General features: G+C 51.1%; 1 protein-coding gene across 2 annotated transcripts; it reads left to right on the plus strand.

The window, feature by feature from the left end:
* The first annotated feature begins 1,410 nt into the window (after positions 1-1,410).
* Positions 1,411-21,780, plus strand: COQ8B (coenzyme Q8B). Of its 2 annotated transcripts, none has more exons than XM_082231144.1 (14): positions 1,411-1,758; positions 4,524-4,838; positions 5,300-5,366; positions 5,938-6,015; positions 7,034-7,156; positions 8,747-8,832; positions 9,078-9,218; positions 9,854-9,935; positions 12,058-12,151; positions 13,523-13,664; positions 15,099-15,206; positions 15,304-15,369; positions 16,886-16,972; positions 20,211-21,780. In XM_082231144.1, the coding sequence occupies exons 1-14, from the start codon at positions 1,621-1,623 to the stop codon at positions 20,511-20,513; spliced, it is 1,830 nt and encodes a 609-aa protein (XP_082087270.1). In that variant the 5' UTR covers positions 1,411-1,620; the 3' UTR covers positions 20,514-21,780. The 2 variants fall into 2 exon arrangements, with proteins under 2 accessions (XP_082087270.1, XP_082087271.1); XM_082231145.1 differs by having other exon boundaries at positions 4,527-4,838.
* Positions 21,781-23,209: the final 1,429 nt, after the last annotated feature.

The following is a 23,209-nucleotide window of genomic DNA, read 5'->3' on the forward strand; positions in this document are numbered from 1 at the left end:
AGAACAAAAATCATGCTCCAGCGGTGCGGCAGCAGTGGGAGGCCCCATTAGCTAAAGTGGTGCTTCAGGTTATGAACAGTTTCAGGTTAAGTACGGACCTCCGGAACGAATTAAGTGCTTAACCTGAGGTACCACTGTATGTTAAATAATTTTTTTAAAAAGGTGGTTTCTGCGAATGCTTTAGGGACGTGAGGGTCAGGTGGGGCTCGCCCACCTGGGAAGGGAGCCCATCTAGGAGAAGGAAAACTCTGATCCTAAATCTCCATTGCCTTGTGGGTCATCTTCGGGAGAAAAGGCACGGGAGTAAACTCTACACCATGGGTAGGCAAACTAAGGCCCGGAGGCCGGATCCGGCCCAATCGCCTTCTAAATCCGGCCAGTGGACGGTCCGGGAATCAGTGTGTTTTTACATGAGTAGAATGTGTTCTTTTATGTAAAATGCATCTCTGCGTTATTTGTGGGGCATAGGAATTCCTTCATTTCCACCCCCCCAAAAAAAAATAGTCCGGCCCCCCACAAAGAAAGGCTGTTTCATGGACACATCCCCACTTTTGAAGTTTAAAAAGGAAGAGAAGGGGCAGCGACGATTCGAACGCAAGGCAGGAGAGCCCTGGGCCCAAGCCCTCCTTCCTGGCCGATTCGAGGTAGGGCAGCGCCCCCTAGTGAAACCCAGTGCCTCTATCTCAGTGGTTCTCAACCTGTGGGTCCCCAGATGTTGTTGGACTACAACTCCCATCATTCCTGAGCTCTGGCCTTGCTAGCTAGGGGTGATGGGAGTTGTAGTTCAACAACATCTGGGGACCCGGTTTGACTTCAAACCCCCCCCCCCGCTCGCCATTGACTCTTGAGACTGACGGATGCTAACAGCAATACAAAGTCCTTCTTCCCACGGCGCCTAGTTAAACGGTGGAACTCCCTGCCCCATGAGCCAGCCTGGGCGGCTTTAAGAGCGGATTCCAAAGATTCACGGAGGAGGAGAGGGCCAGGGAGAGTGTTGCCCTTGTGCCCGGATCCTGCTCACGGGTTTCCCCCGGGAGCTGTTTTGCAAGGCCACCGGGAGATCAGGAGGCTTCACCCGACAGGCTCCATCTCTTTCTAATATTGACAACCCGCCCGGGGATCTTCGGGCGGGCGATAAGTTAAAAACGTAACCTAAGAATAGCAGCGCGGCCTCCCTCCTCCCGTCCCGTGGCAGCGAGTTCCACCGGCCTCGGATTCCTCCTGAATGGGCGCGGGAACGGGGGCGGTGCGAGCGGGAGAGAAATGAATGAATCAAAGCGGGCGGGGGCGGATCCTCGCGCCCTGATTGGCCGACGCCTTCCAGCGCCCGGAGAAGCACGCGGGGCCGCTGATTGGACGCCCGCCGCGCCAGTCCGGAAGGGAGGCGGGACTAGCCGGACCCGGAAGCAAATGCCGGTGGCCAGAGGAGGGGGAGAAGCGAGCGGCGAGGGTCGGACCGCGGTGGGAACAGCCTCCCCCCCATACCCCGGACCTGGTGACCTTTGACCCCGCTCTTTTTTTGGGGGGGTCTTTCTCATTCACCCGAACCCCTCTCTCTCTTGGCGCCCTTTGACCTTTGCCCCCCCTCAGGGTTTTTTGGGTCCCCCCCCCCCGGCCGAGATGCCTTGGAAGCGGGGGCTCCGGTTGCTGGGGAGCTGCTCTGCGGGGAGGGTCGCCCCTGGGGGGGCCAGGCTGGCACGACCCTCCTCCGGGACCCACAGCTCCGAGGGGAGACCTGACAGCTGCAGGAAGAGGAGGGTGAGTCGGGGGGGGTATGTGGAAGTGGGGTGTGTGTGTGGAGAGTCTTGGGCTGGGACTCTAGGCATCATCCCACACGTCAGAAGGACCTTGCTGGGTCAGGGTCAAGGGTCCAGCACCCAGTGCTCATTCATAAGTGGTATGCCCCACGGAGAGCCTCAAGGTCCATAAATAACACCACCCTAGTGGTCCCAGGCCCTAAGGAAGTTAGATTGGCTTCAACCAGAGCCAGGGCCTTTTCAGCACTGGCCCCAACTTGGTGGAACGCTCTTGTCTCATGAGACCAGGGCCCTGCAGGATCTGATTTCTTTCCGCAGGGCCTGTAAGACAGAGTTGTTCCGCCTGGCCTTTGGATTGGAGCCAATTTGATTCCCTCCCCCCCCCCCTTTTTTCTTTTCCTTCTCCTGCAATGAGGCTTCATTTTAATATTTTAATGTTCCATTATTTTAATGTTGTATTTTATTTTTGTTTTTAAGTTGTAATCACTCATCTTGTTTTTATTATTGCTTGTAAGCCGCTCTGAGCCCGGCCTTGGCTGGGGAGAGCGGGGTATAAATAAAAAATTATTATTATTATTATTATAAGTGTGCAACAAGTCTCACAAGTGTGCATTGCCCTTGTGAGCGTGAAACTGCACACCGGCCTCTATGACTGCGCTGATCCCTGCAGGGCAGAGGCCTCTGTGCGGCTGCTTTTATTTAATATGTTGCATCTGCAGCCCTCCTTCGTTCCTCCAGTGGTCCTTCTCCCTACCCCTTTGTTTAATCCCCACGACAACCACAACCCTGCGAGGTGCGTTAGGCTCAGAAAAGGCAGCGGCTGTCCCCCAAGATCCCAAGTGGGAATTCGAACCCCAGCCTCTCCCAGTCTGACACTTTAACCACTATGCCATTCCTGCCTCCCTGCTGGAAGAGGGTCATGGATGCTGACTCTGCCCAAAGGTGGTTGGAGAACAGGGCTGAAATGGCCTTTGAAACTCAAACTCCTGGATTCAGGGATGAAAATCAGCTCCAAGAGACAGACCCAACCGGTTAAGCATGTTGATGCCTGCAGCCAAAATAGAAATCGCGTGCCACTTAAATAGCAGGCAACGTGTTGCGTGTTCTTCACTACACAACCTGGGGAGGTCACTGCTACAGGGAAGTGAGGGGTTCGGAGGAGGATGCTTTTATTGTGTATTAAATTTGTATACCGTCCTTCATCCATAGATGTGTCCACACGGCACAAGTCCAATCCGCCTCCTGTAAAGGTAAAGGGACCCCTGACAATTAGGTCCAGTCGTGGCAGACTCTGGGGTTGCGGCGCTCATCTCGCTTTATTGGCCGAGGGAGCCGGCGTACAGCTTCCGGGTCATGTGGCCAGCAGGACTAAGCCGCTTCTGGCGAACCAGAGCAGTGCACGGAAACGCTGTTTACCTTCCTGCCAGAGCTGCACCTATTTATCTACTTGCACTTTGACGTGCTTTCGAACTGCTAGGTTGGCAGGAGCAGGGACCGAGCAACGGGAGCAGGGATTCAAACCACCGACCTTCTGATCGGCAAGTCCTAGGCTCTGTGGTTTAACTCATGGCGCCACCAGTGTCCCAATCTGCCTCCTGGTGAACACACAAAAGCCACTGTGCCTTGTGGAGCCCAGGATGTCCACCTCCACTGGGAACTGCTGTCCCAATATTATATATTTTTATAGATAGATAGATAGATAGATAGATAGATAGATAGATAGATAGATAGATACATGTCTAGCACACAGGCAGGCTTAGTTTTCCCTGCTGGGTAATGGCCTTGAAAGCTCAAGAAGCAGAAAACGAGGTCACCCTTTCCCTGGATGCTGAATTGCTCCATTAATTGACCTTTGCAATTTCCATTCTTGGGAATGGAAACCCCAAGAATGGTTTAGCCTTCCATTGATAATAATAATAATTTATTATTTGTACCCCGCCCATCTGGCTGGGTTTCCTCAGCCACTCTGAGCGGCTTCCAACAAAGATTAAAAATATATTAAAATGTCACACATTAAAAGCTTCCCTGAACAGGGCTGCCTTCAGATGTTTTCTAAATGTCAGGTAGTTGTTTATCTCTTTGACATCTGGTGGGAGGGCGTTCCACAGGGTTGGTGCCACCACCAAGAAGGCCCTCTGCCTGGTTCCCTGTAGCTTTGCTTCTCGCAATGAGGGAACCGCCAGAAGGCCCTCAGCGCTGGACCTCAGTGTCCGGGCTGAATGATGAGGGTGGAGGTGCTCCTTCAAGTATACTGGGCCAAGGCTGTTTAGGGCTTTAAAGGTCAGCACCAACACTTTGAATTGTGCTCGGAAACGTACTGGGAGCCAGTGTAGGTCTTTCAGGACTGGTGTTATGTGGTCTTGGCGGCCACTTCCAGTCACCAGTCTAGCTGCCGCATTCTGGATTAATTGCAGTTTCCGAGTCACCTTCAAAGGTAGCCCCACGTAGATCGCATTGCAGTAGTCCAAGCGGGAGATAACTAGAGCATGCACCACTCTGGCGAGACAGTCTGCGGGCAGGGAGGGTCTCATCCTGCGTACCAGGTGGAGCTGGTAGATGCTTTGATGTTTGCCTTCCTCTGCCCCCTCAATATTGGGGGGCTGGGGCTGAGCGCCCTGCTAAGGAATATTGAGGGGGCTAATGAAACCTCTGCCCCTGAGAGTTGGCGCACCTGATCCCAGCGCTTTAGAAGAAATTGGGTTTGGGGGGCTGAGATCTCTGTGTCCTGGACCTGGCAGGAAACAGCAATCTGCTTTCTGCTTTTAGCAGGAAACCGTGGCGTTCCCAGCATCTCCTCGGGAGGAGCAGGAAAACCTGCCTTACCCAGGAAGGTGGTTCCTGCAGGGGGAAAACTCTTGTCACACCGCAAGCGCCACAGGATGGGCTGCCGATCATTCTGGTGACCAGCCACTTCCCATGCCCACAGGGGCACCCGGGCTTTGGGGAGTCTCCAGCTCTGGTTGCCCCCGTCTGATTCATCAGAGTGCGCTGCTTCGAGGTCTCACGGTGGAGGACATCCAGAAGGCGAGGGAATCTCGGCCGAAGAAAGACCAGGAGAGTCTGGGCAAAATGAGGCAGAAGGTAAGGCCTGGGTCTCGTGGGGAGGGGGGGAAGTGGGTGGCTTGAACCCTGAGCCAACCAGGATCCAGCAGGGATGCAACGTTCAGCACAACGCTTAAGGCAGAAGTTTCCAAACGTTCCCTGTTCGTGACACACTTTTTCGTTTCGCAACACACCCACACGCTGCAGCCGACAAGCAAGTGTGTTGCGGCACACAGTTTGGAAAGCTCTGGGTTAAGGTGTATGCACAGGTAGTGCTGCTAATTGCCACCGTCGGCTGGGGAAATAGTTCAGATCGCAACTCTAGAAACTTTATGCTTAAGAGCATAAAAATAAGCTGGTTGGATGCACCAAGGTGGACCCATCTTGCCTTAACGTTCTGTTCCCAGATGTTTCTGGAGCACTCGCAAGAGGGGGTGAGCCTTCCTTGTCCCCCAACATCTGGCTGGCTTAACTTTTCTGCTGCCTGCTTTGTTCCTCAGCTCAGCGAGAGAGCCCGCGAGCGGAAAGTACCAGTGACCCGCGTTGGACGCCTTGCGAATTTTGGAGGTGAGATCCTCCAGGCGGCAGCATTCGCAGCTGAGGGTTTGTTGCATCACAGAGAATGCCAGGGTGATGCGACTCGATCTTGCCATTCGTTTGCATGCTTTGGTGCCATTGGTTTGGCTGCCGTGATGTCACGGAATGTTTAGACAGACGCCCGTTGCTCAGAGGAAAGGGCCAGTCGTGGAACGCTGTAAACGGCTGCAGGAGGGTGGAAGTTGAATGCGCATCTACAAAAACTAACCCGGACAGGCCCTCGAATTGTAGCAAGTTCCCCCCTGAAAAAGAAGTATTAAACTTTCACAATAAATCTTGTCATTTGGGAATTGGAGAGGGCTGAGAATGAATGGCTTGAAATGAATATTCCACTCACAAAATTACAATCCTAAGCATTTCATGAGAACGATCCTAATGTAATTTATGTTTGCAGATTAGACCTTCCTGTGGGTACCACATTGGTGGGGAGGGGCATCTGGAGCTGGTGGTGGGAGAGACTGGGCTGAGGGGGGGGGAGACTGGACTCATTTTATTCCCCGCCCCCCCACCTGCCATTCATACAATCCTTTATCCCTTCCAGGTCTGGCTGTGGGCCTGGGCTTCGGAGCCTTGGTGGAAGTGGCGAGGAACTCCCTTAACGGGGAGCAGAAAATCAAGGGTAAGGAAGGTGCGAGAGAAGGGCCTGCCCTGTGCACTCATGATCTCTTGCACATGTGTGTGCGAGGCCACAAGGGGCTGTTTTTAAGGAGTTGGAGGGCCGGGGTGCGTGGCTGGGGCTGGCCTTGCCTCAAAAAGTGGCTGGACTCTTCTGCTCTCAAGAGAAGAGGAGGCGAGACCAGCTGGGACCCCTTTGAGCTGACCCAGCAGGATAATAATAATAATAATAATAATAATAATAATAATAAATTTTATTTATATCCCGCCCTCCCCAGCTGAAGCAGGGCTCAGGGAGGCTAACAACAATCAAACAATCAAAATAATCAAATAATCAAAAATAATAATAATAATAATAATAATAATAATAATAATAATAATAATACAGCATTCGTACCTCGGGTTACATACGCTTCAGATTACATACGCTTCAGGTTACAGAATCCACTAACCCAGAAATAGTACCTTGGGTTAAGAACTTTGCTTCAGGATGAGAACAGAAATTGTGCTCCGACGGCGCAGCAGTAGCAGGAGGCCCCATTAGCTGAAGTGGTGCTTCAGGTTAAGAACAGTTTCAGGTTAAGAACGGACCTCCGGAAGGAATTAAGTAGTTAACCTGAGATACCACTGTAATAATTTATTATTTATACCCCGCCCATCTGGCTGAGTTTCCCCAGACACTCTGGGCGGCTCCCAGTCGAGTGTTAAAAACAATACAGCATTAAATATTAAAAACGTCCCTAAGCAGGGCTGCCTTCAGATGTCTTCTAAAAGTCTGGTAGTTGTTGTTCTCTTTGACATCTGGTGGGAGGGCGCTCCACAGGGCGGGTGCCACCACCGAGAAGGCCCTCTGCCTGGTTCCCTGTAACTTGGCTTCTTGCAATGAGGGAACCGCCAGAAGGCTCTCGGAGCTGGACCTCTGTCTGGGCTGAACGATGGGGGTGGAGACGCTCATATTCTGCTCCCATGAGAGACCTGCTACCCCAGGCACAAGCGAATCTTTCTTCCCTCCCCCTCTGCAGACGCAAGCTTCCTGCTGGACTCCAACCCCTTCCTGTCGGAAGCAAACGCTGAGCGGATAGTGGATACCCTCTGCAAGATGCGTGGGGCTGCCCTCAAGATTGGCCAGATGTTGAGCATTCAAGGTATCGGGGGGAGAATGGGGTGTGCCCATTTCCTTGCTGCATCTTCCCGTGGGGGCATGCTCAGAATCGATGGGAGGGTTGGTGGGGCTGCTGGCTGGTTGGCAAAGAGGTCCACCCCCGCAAGCCTGGAACGTTATAAAATAATAATACAGTGATACCTTGGGTTACAGACGCTTCAGGTTACATATGCTTCAGGTTACAGACTCTGCTAACCCAGAAATAGTGCTTCAGGTTAAGAACTTTGCTTCAGGATGAGAACAGAAACCGTGCTCCGGCGGCACATCAGCAGCAGGAGGCCTCATTAGCTAAAGTGGTGCTTCAGGTTAAGAACAGTTTCAGGTTAAGAACGGACCTCCAGAACGAATTAAGTACTTAACCCGAGGTACCACTGTAATAGTTTATTATTTATACCCCCCTCATCTGGGTATAAAAAACAGAATAAAACTTCCCTAAACAGGGCTGCCTTCTGATGTCTTCTAAAAGTCAGATAGTTGTTTATTTCCCTGACATCTGGCGGGAGGGCGTTCCACAGGGTGGGTGCCACTATCGAGAAGGCCCTCTGCTTGGTTCCCTGTAACCTCACTTCTCACAGTCAGGGAGCCACCAGAAGGCCCTCGGAGCTGGACCTCAGTGTCCGGGCAGAACGATGGGGCTGGAGACGCTCCTTCAGGTATACTGGACCGAGGCCGTTTAGGGCTTGAAAGGTCAGCCCCAACACTCTGAATTGTGCTTGGAAACATACTGGGAGCCAGGGTAGGTCTTTCAAGACCAGTGTTACAGTGGTGCCTCGCAAGACGAAATTAATCCGTTCCGCGAGTCTCTTCATTTAGCGGTTTTTTCGTCTTGCGAAGCAACCCTATTAGCGGCTTAGCGGATTAGTGCTATTAGCGGTTTAGCAGCTATTAAAGGCTTAGCGGCTATTAAAGGCTTAGCGGATTAGCGGCTAAAAGGCTCTTAGTGGCTTAGAAAAGGGGGGGGGAGCGGAAAAAAATCGGAACACTCGCAAGACGTTTTCGTCTTGCAGAGCAAGCCCATAGGGAAAATCGTTTTGCGAAGCAGCTCAAAAACGGAAAACCCTTTCGTCTAGCGGGTTTTCCGTCTTGCAAGGCATTCGTCTTGTGGGGCACCACTGTATATGGTCTCGGCGGGCCCCCCCAGTCACCAGTCTAGCAGCTGCATTCTGGAATAGTTGCAGTTTCCGGGTCACCTTCAAAGGTAGTCCCATGTAGAGCGCATTGCAGTAGTCCAAGCGGGAGATAACCAGAGCATGCACCACTCTGGCGAGACAGTCCGCAGGCACATAGGGTCTCATCCTGCATACCAGATGGAGCTGGTAAACAGCTGCCCTGGATACAGAGTGGACCTGTGCCTCCATGGACCGCTGTGAGTCCAAAATGACTCCCAGGCTGTGCACCTGGTCCTTCAGGGGCACAGTTACCCCATTCAGGACCAGGGAGTCCTTCCCACCCGTCAAAGGACTGCCCTCCCGAGCCAAAACCAAAGAGCCTCTCTAGGTCAGCAGGGTGGGTTGCAGCAGTGCAAACGATATTTAAAAAACAGTTTCTTTGGGACGCCCGCTTCTCCCCGCAGACAACAGCTTCATCAGCCCTCAGCTGCAGCAGATCTTCCAGCGCGTCCGACAAAGCGCCGACTTCATGCCACCCTCTCAGATGATGGTGCGTTGCTGTGGGGTGGAGCAGGGGGCTGTGAGGGAAGCCGCCTTTGCCCTCCGCCTGTGGTTGGGTGGGAGGGTTGGCATGGATGCTCTGAGCAGGGAAGTCCGGCTCTGCTGCCACACGGAGACGCTGCCAGCGCAGGGAGATGCCCGCGGGGTTTGCCTCAGTCCAGGTGGCAGCCGCTGCCGGTGTGAGGCAGCTCTCCAGCGTGTTGCTCCAGGGACTCTCTGCTCTTCCCCTTCCAGGGTGTCCTTGTGGAAGAACTGGGCACTGACTGGCGGGACAGAGTCGCCTCCTTTGAGGAAACGCCCTTTGCCGCTGCCTCCATCGGCCAAGTGCACCTTGGGGTGCTGAAGGACGGGACTGAAGTGGCCATGAAGATCCAGGTAAATGTTGACCCAAACGTGGAGAAGTTGCCGGGATTTGAACCCAGGACTGTGCAAGGAAGATGCTCTGGCCACGGGGCGAGGGCAGAGCCTGTAGGGAGAGACTTTGACTGCAAGGCAAGTCTCTGGTCTGCTGGGGTTGGAAGTGTTACGGAAAAGGAGCAATGCGGGACCGAGCTGGCAGCTGGAAAGCAAAACATAAATGGGAATGTTGGGGACTGTTTCCGTGGGAAACAAAGGGACAGTCTTTTCACAGTGCAAAGCACCGGAATTAGCTCAGAGTGTAATATGAGCTGTACAGGAAGTATGGGAGGATTTTGTCTCTCTGCTGTTGGAGTTGGAAGAGAGCAGACGTGTTTCTCTGTAACGCTGCAAAGACAGAAATAAAGGCATGTAAATACGTTTCTGTCTATCTCTTTCCCCTGCCCCTGGGGGGGCAGGAAAGAGTGGTGTGTTCTCCTCGCGCATCAGGAGGATCGCCGATCGCGACCTTGCCTGGATCTTGCCGGGAATGCAGACAGGGAGGTCAACTGGTGATTTAAGCCGGGTGCCTGGAGAGTGGCCAGTTTCTCCTGAAGGCAAACTTGGGAGCGCAGCCGGTCTTGACGTTCCATCTCCCTCCTCTCCTCCTGCAGTACCCAGGCATTGCTCAGAGCATCCGAAGTGATGTGGATAACCTGTTGGTGGTGCTCAAGATGAGCATGATGCTCCCAGAAGGTAAGGAGAACGCAAGGTGAGCCAAAGAGGGCCCATCTAGACCCGTTTTCTCTCTTCTTCTTTTTTATAACAACAACAACAAATTTTATTTATACCCCTCCCTCCCCAGCCAAGACTGAGCTCAGGGCGGCTAACACCAGCTGTAAAACAATTGATTGAAATACAGCTTAAAAACAGGATTAAAATACAACATTAAAATGCAGCCTCATTTCAGTGGAAACTCAGTTTTGGGGGAATGAAAATGTCAAGTCTTCACCAAGGCCAACTATCCAGGCTGGTCCTACGTGGGCCAGAAAAAAGCCAGGGAAGTCCCCAAATAGGAGTTCCAACACAGGAGGAGAAAGGAAAGAGGGGGAGGGAATCAAGTTGATTCCAAACCAAAGGCCAGGCGGAACAACTCTGTCTTACAGGCTTTGTGGAAAGAAATCAGATTTTTTGAAAAACCGTTTTTATTTGATTTTACAGGTATAAATTTATAACAAAACCAAATACATATCCATATAGAGAGATTTATCTGAATCAAGACTTCCTGCCCAATCCCTTCCATGGGTCCTATTGTCAACATTTTCAACAGCATATTATTTCATAATCTATATTTTACATCTGTCCATATTGTCCATAGTATTTGTTACATTACAAGTGAGATTAAAATCCTGTTTTCATCTGCTTCCGATGGTCTCCTAAATAAATTATAATTCCCCCCCCCCATTCTTTCTTGGAAGCTTTTGTCTTCTTGGTCCCTGAGCTTTCCGGTCAGTTTTGCAATTTCAGCTAGTCTAATAGCTTGGTTTGCTATTCCTCTCTGCTAGGGACTCAATTTCTTCTTTCCATCTCTGGGCTAGTAGCATCCGTGCTGCTGTTGTCGTGTACATGAAGAGTTCCTTTGGGATGTCGGTACTTACAATTCCTAATAAGAAGGCTTCTGAATTCCACCCCCCTAAACTTTATTTAAAACATGTTTTTCAGTTCATTGTATATCATTTCCCAAAAAGCCTTTCTTGCCTTATACCACCACCACATATGATAAAAGTTACCTTCTTTTTCTTTACATTTCCAGCAGGTATTTGTACTTGTTTTATACATTTTTGCTAGCTTACTAGGATTACAGTGGTGCCCCGCAAGACAAATGCCTCGCAAGACGGAAAACCCGCTAGACAAAAGGGTTTTCCGTTTTGGAGGTGCTTCGCAAAATGAATCTCCTATGGGCTTGCTTCGCAAGACGACAATGTCTTGCGAGTTCCTGCTGGTTTTTCCCCCTTCCCCCCTTTTTTCTAAGCCGCTAAGCCGCTTATCAGCTGATCCGATCAGCAGATAAGCCGCTAAAAGCCGCTAATAGCGCTAATCCGCTAATCCTTTAATGGGCTTGCTTCGCAAGACGAAAAAACCGCTAGACGAAGAGAATCACAGAACGGATTCTCTTCGTCTTGCGAAGCACCACTGTACTAGGAGTCAAATACCACCAACACATCATTTTCATATAATTTTCTTTCAGCGTAGGACATGCTGTGAATTTCAGATCTGTTTTCCATAACTTTTCCCAATCCGGCAATCTGAATGTTATGCCTCAGATCCCTTGCCCAGTGTAGCATTACAGATTTTACCTGTTCACCTTTTGTATGCCATTCCATTCTGTACATTTTCACATCTAGTCCATCTTCTCACAAGGGCCTACCACATGGGTCAGCAAACCTTTTCAGCAGGCAGCTGGGTCCACTGTCCCTTAGACCTTGGGGTGGGGGTGGGGCGGACTATATTTTTTTTGGGGGGGGGGAATGAACGAATTCCTATGCCCCACAAATAACCCAGAGATGCATTTTAAATAAAAGGACACATTCTACTCATGTAAGAACACGCTGATTCTCGGACCGTCCGCTGGCCGGATTGAGAAAGAGATTGGGCCGGATCCGGGCCCCGGGCCTTAGTTTGCCTACCCATGGCCTACCAGGTAGCAACCTGCAAGCAGGACCTGAGCGCCAGAGCTCTCTCCTCCTCCCTGAATCTGTCCAGTCCTCCTTGAGAGCCGTCCAGGTGGATGGCGGGTCTTTCCCTCCTGCACCAGGGAGTTCCCCAGTTTTGTGCTCTCCTGGGTGAGCAGCCTCTGCCCGTCTCTGCTTCCTTGCAGGCCTCTTTGCTGACAACACCTTGCAGGTGCTTCAGAAGGAGCTGGAGTGGGAATGCGACTACCAGCGGGAGGCTCAGTGCGCCCGGAAGTTCAGGTACAAATGAATTCATTATTTCGGCCACAGAGCAGTTCCAGCCCACATACAATATCAAGGAAGTCATAAAACACGATAGTGATACATTTGAATTTGCAATTAGGTATAACAGAGACAATACAGATGTAGCAACAGTTAAAAATATATATATATAAATTAAAACTTAGTCACTAACATGTAACCTAAAATTATCATTTAAGGCTTTAATCATTATGATAGCACAGCTTGTTCCCTACGTTTTACAGCAGTCGCACAGAATTTGGCTACCCTTAATGTGATCTCAGGATCCTTGTCCTCTACAAGGGATTTTAGACATTGAAGTTCGGATTCATTTGGAGATTTTTGCATAGCAGGGGTAATAAATACCGAGCGTATATTCCCGTAGAAATGGCATGAGAGACAGTTTCTACCTCCATCAAGCCACAGGGGCAGACACGTTCCGCGTATGGTTTACCCTCGAATCTGCCCTGCAGTAAGGCAGATGGCAGCACGTTGAATCTAGTGAGGGTAAATGACCATCTGTATTTAGGTATTTGTAGGATGTTCAGGTAGCTGAGAGCAAACCCCTGGTCTGGCCTTGCTCCTCCTGGGAGATTACCCAGCCGTTCAAGACCCTTCCCTGCAAACCCTTCCCCTAACAAGGAAATGCCAGCACGGCTTCCCCGGGCGGTCCTGCTCAGGGCTGCCAGCTCTTGGAATTGACTCGGGAAAGTGGGGAGCTGCCTTGCCCTGAGAGTCAACCCTGGCTGGCAGCAACAGCACGACCTGGTTTCAAGAGTTCTTGCCAGGGACTGAACCGAGGGACTTCTGTCTCCATAGCGGGCGCTGTGCCACACTGAGCCACAGGAGTGGGCGGGAGCTGGGGCAGAGCCCACTATTACTATCCATTTACCGTATTTTTCGCTCTATAAGACGCACCAGACCACAAGACGCACCTAGTTTTTGGAGGAGGAAAACAAGAAAAAAAATATTCTGAATCTCAGATGCCAGAACAGCGAGAGGGAGCGCTGCGCAGCGATCCCTCTTGCTGTTCTGGCTTCTGGGATAGCTGTGCAGCCTGCATTCGCTCCATAAGACGCACACACATTTCTCCTTACTTTTTAGGAGGGAAAAAGTGAGTATTATAGAGCAAAAAATACGGTAATTTATGTGCCACTCTATACCCGGAGGTCTCAGGGCAGTTCACGTAGAAACATCACAGTATATAAAATAAAAATAAAAGTAATAACCCAATAATACCTACTCCAAAGGCAGGTGCCTTTTGGGACCCGGCTGGAGGACCCCTGTAGCCTCAGGACCAACCACCCTTTTGGGGGAGGGGGCCTTGGTGTCTTGCGGCCCTCCCACGTGGTGAATCATCTCTTCCCCCAGGCGCCTCCTGGAAGGAGACCCGTTCTTTGAGGTGCCCAAGGTGGTAGAGGAGCTGTCCACCCACAGGGTCCTGTCAATGGAGCTGGCAGGGGGCGTCCCGCTGGACCGCTGCCAGGATCTCAGCCAGGAGCTGCGGAACGAGGTGAGGCGGGGGCCAGGAATGCAGGGCACTCTTTACAGAGAAAGCTTGGGTGGAGAAGGAGAGGTTTCTGTGGATGGCGTTACCCCCCAAAACGGAGCGTCTCTATAGGAGATCTTCATAGCATTTGCCCCCCCCAGGCGGCTGCAGCCCCCTTTCCTGCCTGCCCAGGGAAAACTACATAAATGCATAGCTGTCAACCGTCCCTTATTTGGCAGGAAAGTCCCTTATCCCAGCACTGTGTCCCGCTGCTGTCCCTTATTGATGATGTCCCTTAAATTTCCTGGGTTTCAAAGGAAGCAGCTCCTCTCCCTCCCTCCCTGCCGGCCAGGGAGGAGGGAGGCTCCAACTGTGTTGCTTGGCTACGTTGCTCACCCAATAAGGAGTCTCAGAACGACTGGGGGGTGGAGCTTGCATGCCTTGTGCCGATCAAATCGGCCATGTTGCCTGGGGACTCGCCTTTGCTCAGCGCTTCCCAGCGGAGAGGTGACGGTTGTTTCCTTGCTGCATCCCCTTTGCCGGGTTGCTGCGCTGAGGGAACCACCGCTTGAGGCTTCGTTTGGCTGCTGGCTGGGCTTTCTGCCTTTGGCTTGGAGGGGCTCAGATGTCGAACATACCTGTGCCCGAAAAATCCCTTATTTTGGTTGATGATCCCTTATTTTCGAGGCTGCTGATCCCTTATTTTCAAATCTGTAAGTTGACAGCTATGCATAAATGCTGCCAAATGGCAAGCACCGTGCAATAGGATGATCTCAAGGCTGCAGAGTTCTGGGCCAGGCATTAAAGGAAACATCTCCAATCCCCGATCGAACTGTTGTGCCTCCTCTGTATTTGGCGCTTTGAAATTGATTTTCTGAAGCCAATAAAGAGATGGAAAAAAACCAAGGAGTTCATCTCTCACAGCGAGAATGTCTCTAGCGAGGTTCTGGGAAACGCTTTAGCTAGTCATTCTCTGGACTAGTGGCACTCAAGAGTCTGGCAGGTAGCCTGGCAGGAAAATAATAATAATAAACAGTCTCTAGTAGGATCTAGTAAAAGAGGAAGGGTTCTTGCAGTATGGTTTGATTTCACATCATTTGTGAACGAGGAGGCAAACGGACGAATGGCCATTCCAGGTTACATGAAAATAAGACACAATTCACCCATTCTCTTCCATTTTATTCTTGCCATCTCTCCATTCACCTGGTGTACACATAATAAGAAAGCAAGGGAATTAAGATTAACAATTTTGTAAAGTCCACCGTGTGTTCAACATATTGGTAATATTTTTAAAGTATTTATTAAGCAGCAAAATTCGTGTTCTGTGTCTGCCCTGCTGCTGCCTAATGCTTTTCTTCTGGTACCCTTTCTTACTTTCTTCCTTTAAATTTTGCCTTTCCTTCCATTAAAAGTATCTTAAAAATAAAGGGGGGCTCCCTCTCTTCCTTCTCTCCGCAGATCTGTTCCCACATCCTTCGCCTGTGCCTCCGAGAGGTCTTTGAGTTCCGCTTCATGCAGACCGATCCAAACTGGTCCAATTTTTTCTACGATGCTGAGAGGCACAAGGTGGGAGCTTGGGCCAGATTCCCGGGGTGGGGGTGAGATATTTCCCAGGTGCGAGAGACTGCAGGTGCGTCTAACCCCTCGTCCTCGTTCCTCGCAGGTGACCCTGCTGGACTTTGGGGCCAGCCGAGACTTCAGCAAAGAGTTCACTGACAATTACATTGAGGTGAGTACCAGTTATCTTTCCCTCCTCCTTTTACAGCACCTCACATCCCTCCTGGGGTAGATGGCTGCTTTCTAGATGGTCCAGGCATCACACAGGTGGGCGTCCCCTCGGCCATTGGAAAGGCCAAGGTTTCCATACTAACCCTACTTTAATCCATCACCCTGAGTCGCCTCTTGCCTGCATGTGTCCATTTTAACTTCCTGGCCTTTTCCATCACCTCCGTAATGTGTTATCTCTGTCGTTTAATAATAATAACAACATACTTCAGAGCATAATAATAATAATAATTCTCTTATTTATACCCCATCCATCTGACTGGGCTTCCCCAGCCACTCTGAGCAGCTCCAAACAAAATGTTAAAAACAGAATAAAACATCAGATGTCAAGGAGATAAAGAACTACATAACTTTTAGAAGATATCTGAAGGCAGCCTTGTACAGTGGTACCTCGGGTTAAGTACTTAATTTGTTCCGGAGGTCCGTTCTTAACCTGAAACTGTTCTTAACCTGAAGCACCACTTTAGCTAGTGGGGCCTCCTGCTGCTGCCGCGCTGCCGGAGCACGATTTCTGTTCTCACCATGAAGCAAAGTTCTTAACCTGAAGCACTATTTCTGGGTTAGCGGAGTCTGTAACCTGAAGCGTATGTAACCTGAAGCGTATGTAACCCGAGGTACCACTGTATCGGGAAGTTTTCAATGGTTGATGTTTTACTATGTTTTATATATGCCATTGGGACGTGGGTTAAACCACAGAGCCTAGGACTTGCCAATCAGAATGTCGGCGGTTCAAATCACCGCAACGGGGTGAGGTCCCGTTGCTCGGTCCCTGCTCCTGCCAACCTAGCAGTTTGAAAACACGTCAAAGTGCAAATAGAAAAATAGGACCCCCTCCGGCGGGAAGGTAAACGGCGTTTCCGTGCGCTGCTCTGGTTCACCAGAAGCGGCTTAGTCATGCTGGCCACATGACCCAGAAGCTGTCGGCGGACAAACGCCGGCTCCATCGGCCCATAGAGCGAGATGAGCGCCGCAACCCCAGAGTCGGTCACGACTGGACCTAATGGTCAGGGATACCTTTACCTTTACCTTTACCTTTACCTTTACCTTTACATATGCCATATGCTGCTCAGAGTGGCTGGGGAAACCCAGCCCGATGGGCAGAGTATAAATATTATTATTATTATTATTATTATTATTATTATTATTACAGGGCTGCCTTCAGATGTCTTCTAAAAGTCAAATAGTGGTTTGACATCTTACAGGAGGGCGTTCCACAGGGCAGGCTACCCAGAAGGCCCTCTGCCTGGTTCCCTGTAACCTCATTCCTAACATAATACACACAATAATAATAAAATAAAATAATAATCCTAATTACAGCACGCATATTTAGCCCCCACGCATATTTAGCAGGTTGGGGAAGTGGGGTTCCAGTGGTGGCTATATAATGTCAGCTGCTGGCTAGAGCAGGGCTGAGCCCCCCAATATCCGCCCCTCAGCCCCTATCTTTCCTCTCTGCGAAGGTGGTGAGGGCCGCGGCAGACGGAGACCGGGCCAAAGTGCTGCAGAAGTCCAAAGATCTTAAGTTCATGACGGGGTTCGAGACTAAGGTGAGTGTGTCCGTCGGGAGATTAATCTCACCAGCTGCCCCAGGTTGAGCAGGAACCAATGTTTTGGGTTGGCATTGAGGGGCGCTGGGCAGAGCGGGTGGATTTCAAGAGGCTGTGAGCCAGGAAGGGGGGCAGGAAGAGGAGGGGAGGTTTAAATCTCTCCCCCCCCCCCCGCCGCCGATCTGCTGTGATGGCCTGTCCACCTTAGGCTAGTTTAACAGTCGCAAAGCTTCTCAAGGAGCACCAGAGCTCTTGCTGCTTACAGAGAGGAGATTATAAAATGGTATGTGATGTATGGAAGTGAGAGCTGGACCATCAAGAAGGCTGATCGCCGAAGAATGGATGCCTTTGAATTCTGGTGCTGGAGGAGACTCTGGAGAGGCCCATAGACTGCAAGAAGATCCAACCTCTCCATTCTTAAGGAAATCAGCCCTGAGTGCTCACTGGAAGGACAGATGCTGAAGCTGAGGCTCCAAGACTTCGGCCACCTCAGGAGAAGAGAAGACTCCCTGGAAAAGACCCTGATGTTGGGAAAGATGGAGGGCACAAGGAGAAGGGGACGGCAGAGGACAAGATGGTTGGACAGTGTTCTCAAAGCGACCAGCATGAGTTTGACCAAACTGCGGGAGGCAGTGGAAGACAGAAATGCCTGGCGTGCTCTGGTCCATGGGGTCACGAAGAGGCGGACACGACTAAACGACTAAACAACAATCGTAGGAAGAGAGGAAAGTTTCTCTCTCTCTCTCTCTCTCTCTCTCATAACTCTAGAACTCATGGTCATTGCAATGAAGCTGAATGCAGATAAAAGACTTTTTTCATGAAGCACATAAACTGTGAAACTCCCTGCCACAAGAGGCAGTGAAGGCCACTCGCCTGGATGGCTTTAGAAGGGGCTTGCACAAATTCACGGAGGAGGAGAGAGCTGTTGGTGTCTGCTAGCCAGGATGGTGGGTCTCTGCCTCCACAGTCAGAGGCAGCGACGCCTCTGGGCACCCTTTGCTCTGAACCGCAGTAGGGGAGAGCCCCCTTATCCTTGTGGGTTTCCCCAAAGAGGCATCGTCTCCTTGGCCACTGTGGGAGCAGGACTGGATGGGGCCCCCTTTGGCCTGATCTGGCAGGCTCTTCTCACGCTCTTGTGGAGCCTCCAGATCCAGCGGCAGTCTATCTGGAGTCTTCGGTTCTTTGGGGTAGAATAGGAGGCTTTTCTTCTGTAATCCCACAGCCAGGCTCTTCGTAGGAGGGCACCAGGTTATCAAAGTCAACGAGTCCCATACTGTCCAGAGTGGGGTGCCATTCTCTGCCCCCCCCCTCTGGGCAGTTGCTCTGCCATTCCTGCCATTGGGTGATTTTGCTGGGGGTGGGGGGCTGGCTTGTTTGTTTTAGATTCTTTGAAGGTTTTATGGCAGCGGTTCTCAAGCTGTGGGTCCCCAGATGTTGTTGGACTACAACTCCCATCATCCCTGAGCTCCGGCCTTGCTAGTTATTGGGGTGATGGGAGTTGTAGTCCCACAACATCTGGGGACCCACAGGTTGAGAAAGGCTCTTTCATGGACACATCCCCACTTTTGAAGTTTAAAAAGGAAGAGAAGGGGGCAGCGACGAACAATCCCTTCCTTGCACGTCCCCTTCGTCTCCTCCAGCACCCACCCACACCCAGTTCCACCCCATGTTGTGCTGCTGGGCCTGCCTAATCCTGCAAGGGTGCTGCACCCAGAAAAGGGGATTCGAACGCAAGGCAGGAGAGCCCTGGGGCCAAGCCCTCCCTCCTGGCCGATTCGAGGTAGGGCAGCGCCCCCTAGTGAAACCCAGTGCCTCTATCTCAGCGGTTCTCAAGCTGTGGGTCCCCAGATGTTGTTGGACTACAACTCCCATCATCCCTGAGCTCTGGCCTTGCTAGTTATGGGGTGATGGGAGTTGTGATTCAACAACATCTGGGGACCCACAGCTTGAGAAAGGCTGCTTGTTGCCTGCAAGTACCATATTTTTCGCTCCATAGGGCGCACCGGACCATAGGGCGCACCTAGTTTTTTTTTTGGGGGGGAGGAATCAAGAAAAAAATATCCCCCCCCCCAGCCCCAAACAGCAGCGTACAGGCTGCGCGCAATCTCTCCCTGCCAGAGGGGTTGCGCGCAGCTATGTCACAAGCCAAGGCAGCCAGCAGGATCCATCCTGCTGGCTGTTTGGGCTTCCCCTTTAGCCCCCGCAACCTCTCCCTGCCGGAGGGGCTGCATGCGGTTATCCCTGAAGCCTGGAGAGGGAGAGGGGTCGATGCGCACCGATGCCTCTCGCTCTCCAAGCTTCAGCAAAAGCAACGCAAAGCCTTTGGAGCACGGAGGGAGCGCTCTCTCTGCGCTTCGGAGGCTTCGCGTTGCTATCGCTGAAGCCAAGGAGCCTGCGTTCGCTCCATAGGACGCACACACATTTCCCCTCAATTTTTGTTTGTTTTTTTTAATGAAATTTTTTATTCAGTTTTAACAATACACATTATAAAAGAAAAAATACAAAGACAACAACAGGAAAAATATAGAAACACCACATACATACTACAAAATACAGCAACACAAACATTAATCACAAAGTTACAAAAATACATACATTAAAAAACTAATAATAGAAAAGAAAAAGCACATATAGAAAAGAACACAAAAATTCCCTCTTTCTTGATTTTATATCTTAAATTCACATATTTTCCTGACTTCCTCACATCCCCCGTTCTTGTATCCCTTTTAAAAGTTGGTTCAGCAAATTCATAGCCCTTAGTTTATCTATTGTTAGTTGTTAGTTTAATCTTAAATTTTATCTTGTTACTAGAACCCCCACTGTTCATTTCCCCTCAATTTTTGGAGGGGGGAAAGTGCGTCATATAGAGTGAAAAATACTGTAGATTCATTCTTTTATCTCATTCCCCTTACTTATCAAAGTATTCAGTCTCCTCTTTCCCAGGCTAACCACTCCCAGCTCCTTCAACCGTTCCTCATCAGGGTTGGTTTCCAGACCCTCGATCATCTCTGTCTCCCTCCTCTGCCCGCCTTCCTGCTTCTCAACACCCTTCTAAAACTGCGGCATCCAGAATTGGACGCAGGTGGGGTCTGACCAAGGCTGAAGGAAGTGGCAAAGGCTGTCTGCCCATGCCCAGGAACCCCTCTTCCCCTTCCTGTCAGCTCCTGTGACCCCCTACCTGTGCAGCCAGTCCCAGAAACTCCTGCCCTTGGACTGACCTCCCTCCTTCTCCCGGCAGGTCTTTGAGGAGGCCCACGTGGACGCCGTGATGATCCTGGGAGAGGCCTTCTCCACGCCAGGCCCCTTCGACTTCGGCACCCAGCGCACCACTCGCTGCATCCAGGACCTCATTCCCGTGATGCTGAAGCACCGACTCAGCCCCCCTCCGGAGGAGAGCTACTCGCTGCACCGCAAGATCGCCGGGTCCTTCCTCATCTGCGCACGACTCGGGGCCGCCATCCCCTGCCGGGAGATGTTCGAAGAGGCCTATGCCCGGTACTTGGCTGGGGAGCGGCCAGCTCCCATGGCCGGCAGGGTCTAGGGGGATCCTCCGCTGTTTCCAGTGGATCCTGCAGCTCGCCAGCCGGCCGGAACTCTCCACGAGGGAGCCCTGACCATTCTGCTGCCGGGACAGCTTGTGTGGGGCAGGGGCCCTCTGTGGGGCAGCATCTCGGCCAAGCGGGGGTCTTTCTTCGGACCAGCCGCTGGCCGGTATGAGAGCTGCCCTCTAACACAGCCGCCTGGCCTGGCAGCTCCATCCTCGACCCCTCTGGTGGTCTCCTCTGCGCAAGGGAAGGGGTAGCGCCAGCCGGCTCTGCCCCACACCCTCGCTTGGCCTCCTGCCTGCTCTCCTGCCCCCTACAGGCCCGGTGTCCCTAAGGCAGCAAGAACTGAGGTGCCGCCGCTGCCCAAAAGGGTGCGGTCAAATCAGCGAGGTTTGGCGCTCCTTGCAATCGACTCCCTTGGAGGAACCGACGGATCTCATTGCCAAGCAAAGAGGCTTGAAGAAGCTCAAGTGATTTGGGAGCGGTCAGTCTCCCGGGAATGATAAAAGAGCTTCACTGCTGCTCCCAAGGAGATCCATCCTTCCCCATGTCCCTTTCCGGTTCCTAACTCCAGCCAGGAGAGTCCTGGCTTCCTCCATCTGTGGCCTTTGAATCAGGAGGACATGAGCGCTGTTAGACTGCCCTTGAGCTGGGGCTTGTCCCACCCGTGAAAGGGACCCCTCCCCTCCTTCTGCTTTTAATATATAAACTTGGGTGTGACTTTAAGCTGGGGCAGCTAGACGAAGGCTTAAGTGTTGTAAAAGAGAGAAAGGCAGCGAGAGATCTGGGGGGAGAGGGATCTGGCAGAAGCAACTGGGTCTCGGGCCTGACTTGGGTGGCCAAAGTGTGTGTGTGTCTGTATGTGTCTCTGCCCATTACAGCTACCGGGGTGTTTTTTAAAATGAAAAAACCGTGTCCGTGTGTTTTCTCTGCCATCCAAACGGGGAGGTGCTGAGGACCAGAAAAGCAAGCGGCTGTTCCTTGTGGGCCAAAAGCGAGCAGGGAAGCCACGGGTTGCAGTTTGGGGGCATTTTTGCGCAGGGAGGGCCTCCCAGCCCCATCCCAGAGCGTCCAAAACAGCCAACACCCAGTCTGGGAAATGAAATAAGCATCTGATCCATCAGAACGACCTGTCACACTTCTGCAAATTTAGCAAGGCTTTTCACTGCTTGGTATCGGTTTTTATTGGAGAAGGGGCTCCTCTCTCTCTATATATATATATATATAATCTTTTTTAAAGCTCAGATAAATGCTTTGATATTGTCCTGTGGCTCTGACGTCTTAGCTCCTCATCCTTGCTTAATATTTTTTATTTTTTAGGGCAGAGGGAGTGGCTGAAGAATGGAAAAGTTGAAAGCAAATAGGGAGAAACATAGCACATCTCATTAGACAACGATCACATACTTGATGACCCCATCTGTGGGGAAATTATATTAGGATAATCAAATCCGAAAGACACAAGGAAATGAGAGAAAGGCATATACAGAAACAAAACTAAGGTTAGGAATAATTAAGAGAGAGGGCAGCGCGGAAGGGAGAAAAGAAAGGGGGAGAGAAAGGAGAAAGAAAACAGAGAAAGAGGGAGGGATGAAAAGAGGCAACTGATTTCTGGGACTAAAATGTGTTAGAAATGTGATTTACCATATTTTTCGCTCCATAAGACGCACTTTTTCCTTCCTAAAAAGTTAGGGGAAATGTCTGTGCGTCTTATGGAGTGAATGCGTGGTCCCTGGAGCCAAATTGCCCAGGGGCGAAAAGCAGATCGTGCTTTTTTTTTTTTTTAAGAAAGAGGGAAGGGGGTGTTGAAACAAAGCTGCTGATTGGCAAGCGATCGGGAGGGAGATAAGGGACGCTAGCAATAAAGGAGGCTGCCTGGGAGGGGGGAGGTAAAAGCCCATGGATCCTCAGGATTTTTGCATTTGGTCACCCTAAATTCACCATCAGATCACGTAGCATGTCCATGGCTACAGCCTGCACCAAAAAAACCACGCACCCACTGTTTCGTGGGGCCGCAATGGTGCAAAAACGTGGTTGCAAAGCACAGATGGATTCTCAGGATTGGGCTACCCCAAACTCACCATCAAATCACATGTCTGTGGCCACAGTATGAACTACAAAAACCATACATCCACTGTTTCGTTCAGAATATTTTTTTTCTTGTTTTCCTCCTCTAAGAACTAGGTGCGTCTTATGGAGCAAAAAATACGGTACCTGCCTGGGAAGGTTCTTTCACCCACTGTGCAGTGGAATTCCCCCATGTTGAAAGACACACGAAAAACAGATTAAAAGATATAAGGGGAGTCCCTTTATGCAGTGCAAAGCTAAACTACGGAACTCCCTTCCCCAGGTTGCGGGGTTCCCATAATGGGCATCTGGTCGGCTCCTGTGAGACCAGGATCCCAGACTCAATGGGAGGCCCCCTTTGCCTGATCCAGCCTGCTCAACTTATGTTCTGACTTCCCATTGATCGCTAGCCTCTCCATTCTTGGCTGCACACCCCTTTTTAATCCAGCAGAGGGCAGAGCAGGTGGTTCCAGGCCGCTCAAGGAAGTGAGCTGAGCTGCAAAGCAGAGCAAAGGAAGCTACTGTGCAGATTTTACCAGGGAATCGCTCCACTTGTGTTTTCATGGGATTAAAAAAGGTAAAGGTACCCGTGCCCGAACGGGCCAGTCTTGACAGACTGTGGGGTTTG

This window comes from Podarcis vaucheri (genome assembly GCF_965113315.1).
Source record: "Podarcis vaucheri genome assembly, chromosome: 7".
Lineage (NCBI taxonomy): Eukaryota > Metazoa > Chordata > Lepidosauria > Squamata > Lacertidae > Podarcis > Podarcis vaucheri.